Source organism: Ranitomeya variabilis, chromosome 7, assembly GCF_051348905.1.
Source record: "Ranitomeya variabilis isolate aRanVar5 chromosome 7, aRanVar5.hap1, whole genome shotgun sequence".
Lineage (NCBI taxonomy): Eukaryota > Metazoa > Chordata > Amphibia > Anura > Dendrobatidae > Ranitomeya > Ranitomeya variabilis.
In genome coordinates, this window is record NC_135238.1 from 16,605,766 (window position 1) to 16,622,481 (window position 16,716).

The following is a 16,716-nucleotide window of genomic DNA, read 5'->3' on the forward strand; positions in this document are numbered from 1 at the left end:
TTTTTGGACAGTAACAGTCCTGATGATCACCTGCGAGTTCTGTCCCTGCAGCGCCCCTACAGGAGAAACGAGGCATTACACAATTCTCCCTGAATCCAAATTGTTTGGATAATGGATCACAATCAAATCAATCGCCCCACCTATTAAAAAAAAACTTGATCACCCTTTTAAGAGATGGTCTGCGATCCCCCTGGGGCACAGGAATGTGTGAGGAGTAAAAGGTAAGGTGGGTGCGTTTCAGGCTACAGCTACTATTTTTCTTGATTTCAAGCCTATTTAAAGGGACGGCACCCCCCACCCCCAGGATAATTCCTTAATTATGGCCTGCACGGTCTTGGTTATGCCATTTTGGGATGATTGGATTTTACAGATAATTTTGCACATTCCCTCCAGTGAGAAACACCTGCAATTCCCATATTGACCAGCAGGTGGTGGAAGAGAGCGCAGGCAGTTCCCCCCTATCTACTGCACATGGAGGTCAGATTTAGGAAGGGGGAAGGTAAGGGACAGATCGAGCTGCAAATCAAAGGTCAGAAAGCAGCAGGAATGTGGAGGAGGGGGAAGGAATATTGCAGGTGAGTGTTAATTATCCACAACGGAGCTGCAATAAAACCCGTTATACCAGATCGTCTCCTCCCATTGACACAGAAAGCTAAAGTGAAAAATTCCGCTTTGGATGCAATCGGAGAAGGCCAGGACTTGTCCAGGATTACACAAACAGCTTTATTCTTGTAGACACAGCGCCACCCCTCTCGACAGGCTGAGTGTGGTACTGCAGCTCCGTCACATTCACTTCAATAGAGGTGAGCTGCAATACCGGACCCAACCTGTAGTCAGGGGGTGGTGCTGTTACTACAAGAAAGCCATCCAGCTTTTGTTTTTTTCAAATCCTAGATGACCCCTTTAACTTATCAGATGACTACCTCCCATATCTGGTGTTGGTTCCATAAGGATGAACCTGTATATAAACTAATTCTGACCTTATGGCAAATCTAAACTGTTGTAAAATCTATTAATTGATCAGTTTTTAGTTCCAAATCTCCTGCCTAGACAGAGGCTCTAATTCTCCATATCGGCAGCCACCACCAGAGGGAGCCCTGCACACTGTCCTGTTCTGCAGGTGGGCTCCCCCTGGTGGCGGACGCAGGAACGGCACCCACCAGCCCTTAGGCTGAACCCCGCAATCCCTCCGCACCGCCGTGTTGTAATCCGCCATCATCTTCCGCTCATTGTTCGGCGTCGGGGACCAGGTGCAGCTTCAGGAGCGGAGACAATAAAAGATTCATAAGCGGAGACTCGGCTTTTTATTTTAAGCACATTTCCATTGCTCTATTTACAAAGGAAGAACATAAGTGAGCGGAGGGTGCATGAGTGTGCGTGCAGGTGACGATAAAGGTGATTGTGAATAGTTATGCGGGGGAGGGGAGCGTAGGTGACAACTTGTTCCTTGTAGCTACATATAAAACAGCTTTACTGTATATAAAAGGACGGACGGTATACAGACAATAGGAAAAAAGACCACCTACACTGGCGCCACCTGGTGTCAGAACAGGGGAACTGCAGCATTACAGCACGTGCCCTACAGCGCCACCCTGCAACAGAGGGAGGGGACAGCAGCAGATAAAAGGTGCAAAAACCTTTTTTCTCTAAGAAAAAATATTGGGCATGCTCTGGGGTTGCCATGGCAACCCCAGAGCATGCTTGAGATCACTTTTCAGCATTTATGGCTATGAATGAGAGTGGCTGCAGTGTACATCTGCTGCCGATCTGACACACAGGAGCTTGGGAAAGCTGGGTGACTACCTGTGCAGGAGCGGTGGTCGCTCAGCCTTCCCCGGCGGGGTCCTGAATTGCACGGAGGATCTGGACGATTTCCCTTCTTTCTCGCTGAATGTAATAAATAACACGGAATGTACATCAGGTGACGGCGTGCATGCTCGGCCAGGACGGTACACACTGAGGGTCCTACGGGGCAGGGTCGCCCCGTCCATGCTGGGAGCAGACATCCCCCCCGAGGAGGCGCCGTGCGCTCCGTCCATCATGGCCGCCAACCAGACTTAGTACGGTCGGAAGTTCCAGTAGCTGGAGAATATGGAGATCTGTGAAGGAAGCAGAGCGGCGGTCAGCAGCGCCCCCGGAGGCCGGGAGGTCTGTGGCGACACATGGAGGACACGCACCTTGTCCTTGAGCTGCTGGCAGAGCTGCAGTGAGACGGTGAAGAAGACCAGGGCGTCGTTCAGCCACGGGACCACGCACTCCACCTTGTGGACCTGGCTGACCTCGAAGCGCTGGGTGTTCAGCTCACTGTGAGGAGGCAGAAAACACAGCTGTAGGCAGAAATTATCCTCCAGTCACAGCCAAAGCTGCTGGGAAAATTCTGAGGTTGACCTTCACAGGAACAGACACTCGGCCGACCCCGGCTCCCACCCATCTGCTCCGGCACTACAGGACATGGAGGATCAGTGTGGCCTGAAACAACGGCGTGACTTAATGATCCCTGGGGGTCCGACCTCTGGACCCCGCTGGTTACTGTAAATGAAGGAGCCATGGTGCGGATCTGTGTTTTCCATGCGGAGGAGCTCTCGCCCTCCGCTGCCCATGCACTGGGCCCCTTCATTCTGAGGATTTGTGGGGGCCGGACCCCCCAGCAGTCATACACTTGAAGCGTGACAAGCTGAGATGAGACCCCACTGAGCTGCAGCGTGTGGTGCGAGTCGATCTGCGAGGATGAGGCCGGCCCGGTGAACAGAAGTATGTGCCCCCCTCATACTCACAACATGGCTCCGGGATTGTGCAGGACGGCGCTGCCGGCAGGACGGAAATTCTAGAGAGGAAGGAAGGAAACAATAGTGAGAGGAGGCCGGAGCCGCCGTGTCCTAGTGAGAGGAAGCCGGAGCCGCCGTGTCCTGCTGGGAAGTGGAGCCACGCTGCTGGCACTCATGAGGGGCTCAGCAGTCAGATCCCCAAAGATCTAGATGTTAGCACTTATGGTGTGGATACTGGATAACTTCTTCCTGCAATACCCTTTTAAGAAAGATCAGGAACCCCACAGAGCTGCCACTCCGTGTCAGTGTCTCACCTTGGTGGAGGTGTCCTGCAGAGCTGCGGCTTCGTGTCAGTGTCTCACCTTGGTGGAGTTGGGCTGCAGAGCTGCGGCTCCGTGTCAGTGTCTCACCTTGGTGGAGCTGGGCTGCAGAGCTGCGGCTCCGTGTCAGTGTCTCACCTTGGTGGAGCTGGGCTGCAGAGCTGCGGCTCCGTGTCAGTGTCTCACCTTGGTGGAGCTGGGCTGCAGAGCTGCGGCTTCGTGTCAGTGTCTCACCTTGGTGGAGCTGGGCTGCAGAGCTGCGGCTCCGTGTCAGTGTCTCACCTTGGTGGAGGTGTCCTGCAGAGCTGCGGCTCCGTGTCAGTGTCTCACCTTGGTGGAGGTGTCCTGCAGAGCTGCGGCTTCGTGTCAGTGTCTCACCTTGGTGGAGCTGGGCTGCAGGCCGTGCAGCTGGTAGACCAGGAGGCAGAGCTTGTTCACGTTCACATAGAAGTTGAGCAGGACGTCCGCGGGGAGCGACGGGGTGAACATTTTCTAAAAGCAGAGAAGAGTTGGGGTGAACGAGAGCCGCACACTGCAATGTGGGGCCAATGACGAGCTCAGCTCTGCTACATCTGCTCAGCGCCCTCCTCAGTCTATGCCGGCAGTCTGCTACTTTTTCAGCTAATCCAGTACTACAAGTCCCAGCATGTCTTGACAATCTGCACCAATCTGGGCACGCTGGGACCTGTAGTTCCACACCACCGGTTCCTAGCAGCTGCGCTGCAGATACACGTGCACGTTACCGTCAGGCCGCTGGTGGCCACCTCCGGGAGCGTCATGGTCGCCGGCGTGGTGAGGCGATTGCGGGCTCTGGTCAGCTGCAGCATCACGGCGTCCATCAGCTGCGGAGGAGAGACGATGGACGTGTCACATCCCGGGTGCTCCCCTGATCCGGACCCCCTGTTATTAGGGACCCCCGCGCTCACCTTCAGAACCTCCGAGCCCGTCTGGAAGGTGTAGTTCTCGCCCCGGTTTGTGAGCAGATAAATCGCCTGATTCACGTGGTTCCTGGCATCCTGAATCTGAGGAAGCAAATACATCAAAATCTAGAGGTCTCTGGGAGAAAAGAGGTGCCGCAGCATCTGCAGCAGAGAAAACTGCTGCTGACGGATCCAGCTCTGATTTGTTAGGACCCCCGGGAACGTACAGACCCCGTGCACCAACCTGCTGCATCTTCCATTGCTTGTCGTCCCGGAAGGCGAAGTGCAGCGTCTGGTTGGCCCTCGCCACCTTCAGGTTCACTTCCTGCAAAGCCAAGAAATCGTGCGGATTAGCCCCCCAGGCCCAACCCTGCCCCCACCAGAACTGCGGGCAACAAGCACCCTGCTGGCTGTCAGCGAAGGGGAACATACTCACAGCCTGACACAGGGTGTCTCCTTGTAGGGTCAGGACGCCCTTCACCTGGTCTGTGCTGGGAAGCAAAAACGGGCAGAGTCAGTGCCGCCTGTGACCACCGGTGTCAGTGCGGCGCAGCCCCCCCTGCGTCCGTGCGGCGCAGCCCCCCCTGCGTCCGTGCGGCGCAGCCCCCCCTGCGTCCGTGCGGCGCAGCCCCCCCTGCGTCCGTGCGGCGCAGCCCCCCCTGCGTCCGTGCGGCGCAGCCCCCCCTGCGTCCGTGCGGCGCAGCCCCCCCTGCGTCCGTGCGGCGCAGCCCCCCGGCCCTGGCTCTCACCTGGAGCTGCCCAGTACAAAGTTCTCCTGCTTGGAGGCTCCGTCTGCTGCTCCGATGGGGAGGGTGAACCTGCGGGAGGCGTCCTAGAGGAACCGAGCAGGACACAGACACTGATCTCAGAACACTCCTACACACTAATGCTGCAGACGTCAGGGCGGGCACAGGGGTCCGAAGGGCAGAAGGGGCGACACAGGGGCCCAAAGGGAGGGCACAGGTGGTGAGAATACACACAAGGGTCTGGAAGGTGGGAGGGCAGACACAGGGGTCCGGAGGGCACACACAGGGGGTCTGAAAGGTGGGAGGGCACACACAGGGGTCCGGAAGGTGGGAGGGCAGACACAGGGGGTCTGGAAGGTGGGAGGGCACACACAGGGGTCCGGAAGGCAGACACAGGGGATCTGGAAGGTGGGAGGGCAGACACAGGGGTCCGGAGGGCACACACAGGGGGTCTGGGAGGTGGGAGGGCAGACAGGGGTCCGGACGGCACACACACAGGGGGTCTGGAAGGTGGGAGGGCAGACACAGGGGGTCTGGAAGGTGGGAGGGCAGACACAGGGGTCCGGAGGGCACACACACTGGGGGTCTGGAAGGTGGGAGGGCAGACACAGGGGACCGGAGGGCACACACAGGGGGTCTGGAAGGTGGAAGGGCACACACAGGGGTCCGTAAGGCAGACACAGGGGATCTGGAAGGTGGGAGGGCAGACACAGGGGGTCTGGGAGGTGGGAGGGCAGACAGGGGTCCGGACGGCACACACACAGGGGGTCTGGAAGGTGGGAGGGTAGACACAGGGGTCCGGAGGGCACACACACAGGGGGTCTGGAAGGTGGGAGGGCAGACACAGGGGGTCTGGAAGGTGGAAGGGCACACACAGGGGTCCGGAAGGCAAACACAGGGGGTCTAGAAGGTGGGAGGGCAGACACAGGGGTCAGGAGGGCACACACAGGGGTCCGGCTTGGGGCTTCAGTTGCTCTTCCCACTGAGAACAGATGAACCCAAGTCTTGGGGAGCCGGAGGAACGTCCCTCTAAGGTGTATGGTAAAAGGTAAATTTGGCCCCCTCCCTCCTTGTGGTTGCAGGAGACCCCCTTGAAGTACGGCTCCCACTACACTGCTCCAGGCGGCCATCTTTTCTGACACGTCATGTGACGTGCAGTGTCCGTGCGCTGACCTTCAGGATGTCCTGCAGCTGCTTGAGGACGGAGTGCACCTCTTCCTTCAGGAGCCATTTGAACTCTTCTTCCTGCAAAATAGCGGACAGTACAACCAGCGGGGGGCGCCACAGATCAGAAGTGCCGCAGCGTCTCCCCCATGTTCTGGATCTGAATGCCGCCATCATAACCGAAGCTCGAGACCCCATGACTACACTGCCCAAAGTGTGTGCCCCCCAATAAGCAGGATTCACCGGGGCCCAGAGGGCAGAGGCAGGAGGGCCAGTGACAGCTCAGTGCGGCCGCTGCAGATTTGCTTCTTTTCTTCCTGCTCTGAATCTGTAACTCATTACTGATGTGATCTTGGCTCCTCTGCGCCCATTGTGCCCGGGGTCACGATTATACCGACATCTCCGCGCTGTCACCAGTTACAGCACCTGACCGACTGCTCAACGTGTAGGAACCGTCCATCCTGCTGAACCCTGAGCGTCTCTCCTGCGAGGCTTCTCCCGTGCTGCACCTTTCCTCTATCCCTCTCCTGCGAGGCTTCTCCCGTGCTGCACCTTTCCTCTATCCCTCTCCTGCGAGGCTTCTCCCGTGCTGCACCTTTCCTCTATCCCTCTCCTGCGGGGCTTCTCCCGTGCTGCACCTTTCCTCTATCCCTCTCCTGCGAGGCTTCTCCGTGCACTTTTCCCCTATCCCTCTCCTGCGAGGCTTCTCCCGTGCTGCACCTTTCCTCTATCCCTCTCCTGCGAGGCTTCTCCCGTGCTGCACCTTTCCTCTATCCCTCTCCTGCGAGGCTTCTCCCGTGCTGCACCTTTCCTCTATCCCTCTCCTGCGAGGCTTCTCCCGTGCTGCACCTTTCCTCTATCCCTCTCCTGCGAGGCTTCTCCCGTGCTGCACCTTTCCTCTATCCCTCTCCTGCGAGGCTTCTCCCGTGCTGCACCTTTCCCCTATCCCTCTCCTGCGAGGCTTCTCCCGTGCTGCACCTTTCCTCTATCCCTCTCCTGCGGGGCTTCTCCCGTGCTGCACCTTTCCTCTATCCCTCTCCTGCGAGGCTTCTCCGTGCACTTTTCCCCTATCCCTCTCCTGCGAGGCTTCTCCCGTGCTGCACCTTTCCTCTATCCCTCTCCTGCGAGGCTTCTCCCGTGCTGCACCTTTCCTCTATCCCTCACCTGCGAGGCTTCTCCCGTGCTGCACTTTCCTCTATCCCTCTCCTGCGAGGCTTCTCCCGTGCTGCACCTTTCCTCTATCCCTCTCCTGCGAGGCTTCTCCCGTGCTGCACCTTTCCTCTATCCCTCTCCTGCGAGGCTTCTCCCGTGCTGCACCTTTCCTCTACCCCTCTCCTGCGAGGCTTCTCCCGTGCTGCACCTTTCCTCTATCCTTCTCCTGCGAGGCTTCTCCCGTGCTGCACCTTTCCTCTATCCCTCTCCTGCGGGGCTTCTCCCGTGCTGCACCTTTCCTCTATCCCTCTCCTGCGGGGCTTCTCCCGTGCTGCACCTTTCCTCTATCCCTCTCCTGCGGGGCTTCTCCCGTGCTGCACCTTTCCTCTATCCCTCTCCTGCGGGGCTTCTCCCGTGCTGCACCTTTCCTCTATCCCTCTCCTGCGGGGCTTCTCCCGTGCTGCACCTTTCCTCTATCCCTCTCCTGCGAGGCTTCTCCCGTGCTGCACCTTTCCTCTATCCCTCTCCTGCGAGGCTTCTCCCGTGCTGCACCTTTCCTCTATCCCTCTCCTGCGAGGCTTCTCCCGTGCTGCACCTTTCCTCTATCCCTCTCCTGCGAGGCTTCTCCCGTGCTGCACCTTTCCTCTATCCCTCTCCTGCGAGGCTTTTCCCGTGCTGCACCTTTCCTCTATCCCTCTCCTGCGAGGCTTCTCCCGTGCTGCACCTTTCCTCTATCCCTCTCCTGCGAGGCTTCTCCCGTGCTGCACCTTTCCTCTATCCCTCTCCTGCGAGGCTTCTCCCGTGCTGCACCTTTCCTCTATCCCTCTCCTGCGAGGCTTCTCCCGTGCTGCAACTTTCCTCTATCCCTCTCCTGCGAGGCTTCTCCCGTGCTGCAACTTTCCCCTATCCCTCTCCTGCGGGGCTTCTCCCGCGCTGCACCTTTCCTCTATCCCTCTCCTGCGGGGCTTCTCCCGTGCTGCACCTTTCCCCTATCCCTCTCCTGCGAGGCTTCTCCTGTGCTGCACCTTTCCTCTACCCCTCTCCTGCGAGGCTTCTCCCGTGCTGCACCTTTCCTCTATCCCTCTCCTGCGAGGCTTCTCCTGTGCTGCACCTTTCCTCTACCCCTCTCCTGCGAGGCTTCTCCCGTGCTGCACCTTTCCTCTATCCCTCTCCTGCGAGGCTTCTCCCGTGCTGCACCTTTCCTCTATCCCTCTCCTGCGAGGCTTCTCCTGTGCTGCACCTTTCCTCTACCCCTCTCCTGCGAGGCTTCTCCCGTGCTGCACCTTTCCTCTATCCCTCTCCTGCGAGGCTTCTCCCGTGCTGCACCTTTCCTCTATCCCTCTCCTGCGAGGCTTCTCCCGTGCTGCACCTTTCCTCTATCCCTCTCCTGCGAGGCTTCTCCCGTGCTGCACCTTTCCTCTATCCCTCTCCTGCGAGGCTTCTCCCGTGCTGCAACTTTCCTCTATCCCTCTCCTGCGAGGCTTCTCCCGTGCTGCAACTTTCCCCTATCCCTCTCCTGCGGGGCTTCTCCCGCGCTGCACCTTTCCTCTATCCCTCTCCTGCGGGGCTTCTCCCGCGCTGCACCTTTCCCCTATCCCTCTCCTGCGAGGCTTCTCCTGTGCTGCACCTTTCCTCTACCCCTCTCCTGCGAGGCTTCTCCCATGCTGCACCTTTCCTCTATCCCTCTCCTGCGAGGCTTCTCCTGTGCTGCACCTTTCCTCTACCCCTCTCCTGCGAGGCTTCTCCCGTGCTGCACCTTTCCTCTATCCCTCTCCTGCGAGGCTTCTCCCGTGCTGCACCTTTCCTCTATCCTTCTCCTGCGAGGCTTCTCCCGTGCTGCACCTTTCCCCTATCCCTCTCCTGCGAGGCTTCTCCCGTGCTGCACCTTTCCTCTATCCCTCTCCTGCGAGGCTTCTCCCGTGCTGCACCTTTCCTCTATCCCTCTCCTGCGAGGCTTCTCCCGTGCTGCACCTTTCCTCTATCCCTCTCCTGCGAGGCTTCTCCCGTGCTGCACCTTTCCTCTATCCCTCTCCTGCGGGGCTTCTCCCGTGCTGCACCTTTCCTCTATCCCTCTCCTGCGAGGCTTCTCCGTGCACTTTTCCCCTATCCCTCTCCTGCGAGGCTTCTCCCGTGCTGCACCTTTCCTCTATCCCTCTCCTGCGAGGCTTCTCCCGTGCTGCACCTTTCCTCTATCCCTCTCCTGCGAGGCTTCTCCCGTGCTGCACCTTTCCTCTATCCCTCTCCTGCGAGGCTTCTCCCGTGCTGCACCTTTCCTCTATCCCTCTCCTGCGAGGCTTCTCCCGTGCTGCACCTTTCCGCTATCCCTCTCCTGCGGGGCTTCTCCCGTGCTGCACCTTTCCTCTACCCCTATACAGAACACTGGTTCTTTATGCCGCGCTCTCCTGTGTTTTGGGTGCCGCTTGTCTCCCGGGGAGGCTGGCTAGGGGCCTGGCTGGGTCCGGTCTGCACAGGACGGTGTTGTGTACACAGACACCATGTTGTGGGTTGTAGTCTGCAGTCAGTCGGGCGCACACGTCACAACTAGGGGAATTTTCTGGCAATGAATGATCCGACCCCTCCAATGTCACAAATACTTAAAGTCACTTCACACCATTTATTGCTCTCTGTTATCAGCCACTTTAGTGCTTATCAATGGGATCAGGGTCAGGATGACTCCCCAGTGCGGTCGCTCGCCCCCTCCGATAACTACAACCACTACTGCCCTCATCATCATGTGACTGCTGCATGGGAGAGATAACACTGCAGATTACTCACTTAAAGGGACGGTCACGGTACAACCTCCGGCTTACAGACTGAGACCGTCACCTGCCCTATTAATCCGGAATCTGAGAGTCCAGAAATCTGGCACAACCACAGCTCTCAGCAAAGTCGCTGGCGGCGCGGGCATGCTGGGAGTTGTAGTTTCACAGTAGCACTTTATGGCATCAGGAATATTCCAGATTACAGGAATTTTTACTCAGTTCCGATCATCTGGATTTTCCGTCCTTTTCACGGACGTTTCGCCACCTGTACGGCTGAGCGCCGCTCGGGACGGGGGCAGCGTTCTCCCCTAAGGGTGGTCACATGACACCAGCGGACCCCCGTGCTGAGGAATGGCGCCCGATCCCCCCGCAGACGCCATATTGGACCCTGTACCAGGTGATCGCCCGCTTAGAACTAAAGAAAAAAGCGGAAACAGCGATAACCCGGCGCCATATGGCGAGAGGACGACCGCCGCGCTCCAACATGGGCCAATACGCTGGCGACAGAATCGGTGACCGTCACGGCGCGGAGGGCGGTCGTCGTCACGGAAACCAGGCTCCACGGCGAATATAAACCCGGATAAATGGCGATAATGGGGTTGTCATGACGACAACATGGCGGCCGGAGGCGATTTTACAGCAAATACACAAGTGGAAGAGAATAGATTGTCAGCTCTTGTGGCCAGGACCCCACACCGGCCGGTGATAAGCACGGGAATGATCAGCAGTCACGTCACGGACACCCAGCTGCCCCCGCGGCCACTCACCAGCACGCCCCGCTCCGCACTGCTCGCCGCCGCCGCTGCCGTCGCCATCCTGCGCTTCTCTCCGAGCAGACGACACCTCCGAGACGATGAATCGGTACAAACCCAGCCCCTCACAGCCCATTGGATGGAGTACATCAAAGAGCGCTCACTGATTGGCTCACCGTAGGGGCAGTCGTGAGTTCATTGGTTAGAATCATTATCAGTCCGCTCGCTGATTGGACCTGTGGCGCTGTGTTGTTGTGAGGGTACCCAAACCACGCCCTGTAATTAAATATCAGCCTTCTGATTGGCTGGAGGCAGATGAGTGGGGGATGTAGATGGAGCCGGACCGTGTGCGGGAGGTCACCGGGCGCCGCTCACAGATGGCGGACACGTGCGGGCGACACTTATACCTGACAGGAGGCGGACAAGGAGGATTCCTAGCCGTGTCAGTATCGGGCATGGAGCTACTGAAAGCCACATTTTATGGACGTCCCCTTGAAGGGGTCTGGCCTGAGGGCTCCATTACTAAGGGGTCCGGCCTGAGGGCTCCATTACTAAGGGGTCCGGCCTGAGGGCTCCATTACTATAAGGGGTCCAGCCTGAGGGCTCCATTACTATAAGGGGTCCGGCCTCAGGGCTCCATTACTATAAGGGGTCTGGCCTGAGGGCTCCATTACTATAAGGGGTCTGGCCTGAGGGCTCCATTACTATAAGGGGTCTGGCCTGAGGGCTCCATTACTAAGGGGTCTGGTCTCAGGGCTCCATTACTATAAGGGGTCCGGCCTGAGGGCTCCATTACTATAAGGGGTCTGGCCTGAGGGCTCCATTACTAAGGGGTCTGGTCTCAGGGCTCCATTACTATAAGGGGTCCGGCCTGAGGGCTCCATTACTATAAGGGGTCTGGCCTGAGGGCTCCATTAGTAAGGGGTCTGGTCTCAGGGCTCCATTACTATAAGGGGTCTGGCCTGAGGGCTCCATTACTATAAGGGGTCCGGCCTCAGGGCTCCATTACTATAAGGGGTCTGGCCTGAGGGCTCCATTACTATAAGGGGTCTGGTCTCAGGGCTCCATTACTATAAGGGGTCCGGCCACAGAGCTCCATTACTAAGGGGTCTGGTCTCAGGGCTCCATTACTATAAGGGGTCTGGCCTCAGGGCTCAATTACTATAAGGGGTCTGGCCTGAGGGCTCCATTACTATAAGGGGTCTGGCCTGAGGGCTCCATTACTAAGGGGTCTGGTCTCAGGGCTCCATTACTATAAGGGGTCTGGCCTGAGGGCTCCATTACTATAAGGGGTCTGGTCTCAGGGCTCCATTACTATAAGGGGTCTGGCCTGAGGGCTCCATTACTATAAGGGGTCTGGTCTCAGGGCTCCATTACTATAAGGGGTCCGGCCACAGAGCTCCATTACTAAGGGGTCTGGTCTCAGGGCTCCATTACTATAAGGGGTCTGGCCTCAGGGCTCAATTACTATAAGGGGTCTGGCCTGAGGGCTCCATTACTATAAGGGGTTCGGCCACAGAGCAGCTCCATTACTAAGGGGTCTGCCGGCCTCAGGGCTCCATTACTATAAGGGGTCTGGCCTGAGGGCTCCATTACTAAGGGGTCTGGTCTCAGGGCTCCATTACTATAAGGGGTCTGGTCTGAGGGCTCCATTACTATAAGGGGTCCAGGCACAGAGCTCCATTACTAAGGGGTCTGGCCTCAGGGCTCCATTACAATAAGGGGTCCGGCCTGAGGGCTCCATTACTAAGGGGTCTGGTCTCAGGGCTCCATTACTATAAGGGGTCTGGTCTGAGGGCTCCATTACCATAAGGGGTCCAGCCTCGGGGCTCCATTACTAAGGGGTCTGGTCTCAGGGCTCCATTACTATAAGGGGTCCGGCCTGAGGGCTCCATTACTATAAGGGGTCCGGCCTCAGGGCTCCATTACTATAAGGGGTCTGGTCTGAGGGCTCCATTACTATAAGGGGACCGGCCTCAGGGCTCCATTACTATAAGGGGTCAGGGCTCCATTACTATAAGGTGTCTGGTCTGAGGGCTCCATTACTATAAGGAGTCTGGCCTCAGGGCTCCATTACTATAAGGGGTCCGGCCTCAGGGCTCCATTACTATAAGGGGTCCGGCCTCAGGGCACCATTACTATAAGGGGTCCGGCCTCAGGGCTCCATTACTATAAGGGGTCTGACCTCAGGGCTCCATTACTATAAGGGGTCTGGCCTGAGGGCTCCATTACTATAAGGGGTCCGGTCTGAGGGCTCCATTACTATAAGGGGTCCGGCCTCAGGGCTCCATTACTATAAGGGGTCTGGTCTGAGGGCTCCATTACTATAAGGGGACCGGCCTCAGGGCTCCATTACTATAAGGGTACCGGGCTCAGGGCTCCATTACTATAAGGGGTCTGGCCTCAGGGCTCATTACTATAAGGGGTCTGGTCTGAGGGCTCCATTACTAAGGGGTCCGGCCTGAGGGCTCCATTACTATAAGGGGTCTGGCCTGAGGGCTCCATTACTATAAGGGGTCCAGCCTGAGGGCTCCATTACTATAAGGGGTCTGGCCTGAGGGCTCCATTACTGTAAGGGGTCCGGCCTGAGGGCTCCATTACTATAAGGGGTCTGGCCTGAGGGCTCCATTACTATAAGGGGTCCGGCCTCAGGGCTCCATTACTATAAGGGGTCTGGCCTGAGGGCTCCATTACTATAAGGGGTCTGGCCTGAGGGCTCCATTACTATAAGGGGTCTGGCCTGAGGGCTCCATTACTAAGGGGTCTGGTCTCAGGGCTCCATTACTATAAGGGGTCCGGCCTGAGGGCTCCATTACTATAAGGGGTCTGGCCTGAGGGCTCCATTACTAAGGGGTCTGGTCTCAGGGCTCCATTACTATAAGGGGTCTGGCCTGAGGGCTCCATTACTATAAGGGGTCTGGTCTCAGGGCTCCATTACTATAAGGGGTCTGGCCTGAGGGCTCCATTACTATAAGGGGTCCGGCCTCAGGGCTCCATTACTATAAGGGGTCTGGCCTGAGGGCTCCATTACTATAAGGGGTCTGGCCTGAGGGCTCCATTACTATAAGGGGTCTGGCCTGAGGGCTCCATTACTAAGGGGTCTGGTCTCAGGGCTCCATTACTATAAGGGGTCCGGCCTGAGGGCTCCATTACTATAAGGGGTCTGGCCTGAGGGCTCCATTACTAAGGGGTCTGGTCTCAGGGCTCCATTACTATAAGGGGTCTGGCCTGAGGGCTCCATTACTATAAGGGGTCTGGTCTCAGGGCTCCATTACTATAAGGGGTCTGGCCTGAGGGCTCCATTACTATAAGGGGTCTGGTCTCAGGGCTCCATTACTATAAGGGGTCCGGCCACAGAGCTCCATTACTAAGGGGTCTGGTCTCAGGGCTCCATTACTATAAGGGGTCTGGCCTCAGGGCTCAATTACTATATGGGGTCTGGCCTGAGGGCTCCATTACTATAAGGGGTCCGGCCACAGAGCTCCATTACTAAGGGGTCTGGTCTCAGGGCTCCATTACTATAAGGGGTCCGGCCTCAGGGCTCCATTACTATAAGGGGTCCGGCCTCAGGGCTCCATTACTATAAGGGGTCCGGCCTCAGGGCACCATTACTATAAGGGGTCCGGCCTCAGGGCTTCATTACTATAAGGGGTCCGGCCTCAGGGCTCCATTACTATAAGGGGTCCGGCCTCAGGGCTCCATTACTATAAGGGGTCTGGCCTCAGAGCTCCATTACTATAAGGGGTCCGGCCTCGGGGCTCCATTACTGTAATGGGTCCGGCCTTGGGGCTCCATTACTATAAGGGGTCTGGCCTCGGGGCTCCATTACTATAAGGGGTCCGGTCTGAGGGCTCCATTACTATAAGGAGTCCGGCCTCAGGGCTACATTACTATAAGGGGTCCGGCCTCAGGGCTCCATTAGTATAAGGGGTCCGGTCTCGGGGCTCCATTACTATAAGGGGTCCAACCTCGGGGCTACATTACTATAAGGGGTCTGGTCTGAGGGCTCCATTACTATAAGGGGTCCGGCCTCGGGGCTCCATTACTATAAGGAGTCTGGCCTCGGGGCTACATTACTATAAGGGGTCCGGCCTCGGGGCTACATTACTATAAGGGGTCCGGCCTCAGGGCTCCATTACTATAAGGGGTCCGGCCTCGGCTCCATTACTATAAGCAGAGTTGGCGTGCTATGCACTCACGTTCCACAAAAAAAACAACACCCTCATCTTCTACTGTGATGTCTATGCCGCAGCCTGTCTCCAGTGCTGTATGTATTCCAGCCTCAGTGCCTCTTTTGTGCTGTATACAGCAGTCTGGGCTTCTCCTATGTGATGTGTACATACAGCAGTCTGGGCGTCTCCTATGTGATGTATATACAGCAGTCTGAGCGTCTCCTATGTGATGTGTACATACGGCGGTCTGAGCGTCTCCTATGTGATGTGTATATACAGCTGTCTGGGCGTCTCGTATGTGATGTATATACAGCAGTCTGGGCGTCTATGTGATGTATTTACAGCAGTCTGGGCGTCTCCTATGTGATGTGTATATACAGCAGTCTGGGCATCTCCTATGTGATGTGCATGTACAGCAGACTGGGCGTCTCCTAAGTGATGCATATACAGCAGTCTGGGTGTCTCCTAGTTGATGTGTATACAGCAGTCTAGGTGTCTCCTATGTGATGTGTATATACAGCAGTCGGGTGTCTCCTATATGATGTGTATACACAGCAGTCTGGGCCTCTCCTATGTGATGTGTATACACAGCAGTCTCGGCGTCTCCTATGTGATGCACATACAGCAGTCTGGGCATCACCAAAGTGATGTATATAAGCAGTCTGGGCATCTCCTATGTGATGTATATCAGCAGTCTGGGCATCTCCTATGTGATGTATATACAGCAGTCTGAGCATCTCCTATGTGATGTGTATACAGCAGTCTGAGCATCTCCTATGTGATGTGTATATACAGCAGTCTGGGTGTCTCCTATGTTATGTGTATATACAGCAGTCTGGGTCTCTCCTATGTGATGTATATAAGCAGTCTGGGCGTCTCCTATGTGATGTGTATACACAGCAGTCTCGGTGTCTCCTATGTTATGTGTATATACAGCAGTCTGGGTGTCTCCTAAGTGATGTATATATAGCAGTCTGGGCGTCTCCTAAGTGATGTATATACAGCAGTCTGGGCATCTCCTATGTTATGTGTAAACAGCAGTCTCGGTGTCTCCTATGTGATGTGTATATACAGCAGTCTGGGCCTCTCCTATGTGATGGGTATACACAGCAGTCTCGGCGTCTCCTATGTGATGTGTATATACAGCAGTCTGGGCGTCTCCTAAGTGATGTATATACTGCACTCTGGGCGTCTCCTAAGTGATGTATATACAGCAGTCTGGGCGTCTCCTATGTGATGTGTATACAGCAGTCTAGGTGTCCCCGATGTGATGTGTATATAAGCAGTCTCGGCGTCTCCTATGAGTATTTACAGCAGTCTGTGTGCCGCCTATGTGATGTGTATACACAGCAGTCTGGGCGTCTCCTATGTGATGTGTATATACAGCAGTCTGGGCATCTCCTATGTGATGTGTATATACAGCAGTCTGGGCATCTCCTATGTGATGTATTTACAGCAGTCTGGGCGTCTCCTATGTGATGTGTATATACAGCAGTCTGGGCGTCTCCTCTTATGTGATGTATATACAGCAGTCTGGGCATCTCCTATGTGATGTATTTACAGCAGTCTGGGCGTCTCCTATGTGATGTATATATAGCAGTCTGGGCCTCTCCTATGTGATGTGTATATACAGCAGTCTGGGCATCTCCTATGTGATGTGCATGTACAGCAGACTGGGCGTCTCCTAAGTGATGCATATACAGCAGTCTGGGTGTCTCCTAGTTGATGTGTATACAGCAGTCTAGGTGTCTCCTATGTGTTGTGTATATAAGCAGTCTCAGCGTCTCCTATGTGATGTGTATATACAGCAGTCGGGTGTCTCCTATATGATGTGTATACACAGCAGTCTGGGCCTCTCCTATGTGATGTGTATACACAGCAGTCTCGGCGTCTCCTATGTGATGCACATACAGCAGTCTGGGCATCACCAAAGTGATGTATATAAGCAGTCTGGGCATCTCCT

At 56.3% G+C, this 16,716-nt stretch overlaps 1 protein-coding gene across 1 annotated transcript; it reads right to left on the minus strand.

Annotated features, from left to right (window-relative positions):
* Positions 1-1,289: 1,289 nt before the first annotated feature.
* Positions 1,290-10,729, minus strand: ROGDI (rogdi atypical leucine zipper). The gene is made up of 11 exons (XM_077274288.1): positions 10,597-10,729; positions 5,925-5,996; positions 4,755-4,837; positions 4,442-4,496; positions 4,250-4,330; positions 4,012-4,107; positions 3,829-3,927; positions 3,464-3,577; positions 2,775-2,824; positions 2,178-2,304; positions 1,290-2,099 (listed from the first exon to the last, which is right to left on the minus strand). The coding sequence occupies exons 1-11, from the start codon at positions 10,642-10,644 to the stop codon at positions 2,058-2,060; spliced, it is 867 nt and encodes a 288-aa protein (XP_077130403.1). The 5' UTR covers positions 10,645-10,729; the 3' UTR covers positions 1,290-2,057.
* Positions 10,730-16,716: the final 5,987 nt, after the last annotated feature.

Excerpts from the sequence above, each read along its gene's own strand:
- ROGDI (XM_077274288.1), bottom strand. The coding sequence starts at position 10,644 with ATGGCGACGGCAGCGGCGGCGGCGAGCAGTGCGGAGCGGGGCGTGCTG. Across the intron at positions 4,838-5,924 it reads AGCTGCAGGACATCCTGAAG|GACGCCTCCCGCAGGTTCAC; the intron begins GTCAGCGCACGG and ends CGGTTCCTCTAG. Across the intron at positions 3,928-4,011 it reads CGGGCTCGGAGGTTCTGAAG|CTGATGGACGCCGTGATGCT; the intron begins GTGAGCGCGGGG and ends TCTCCTCCGCAG.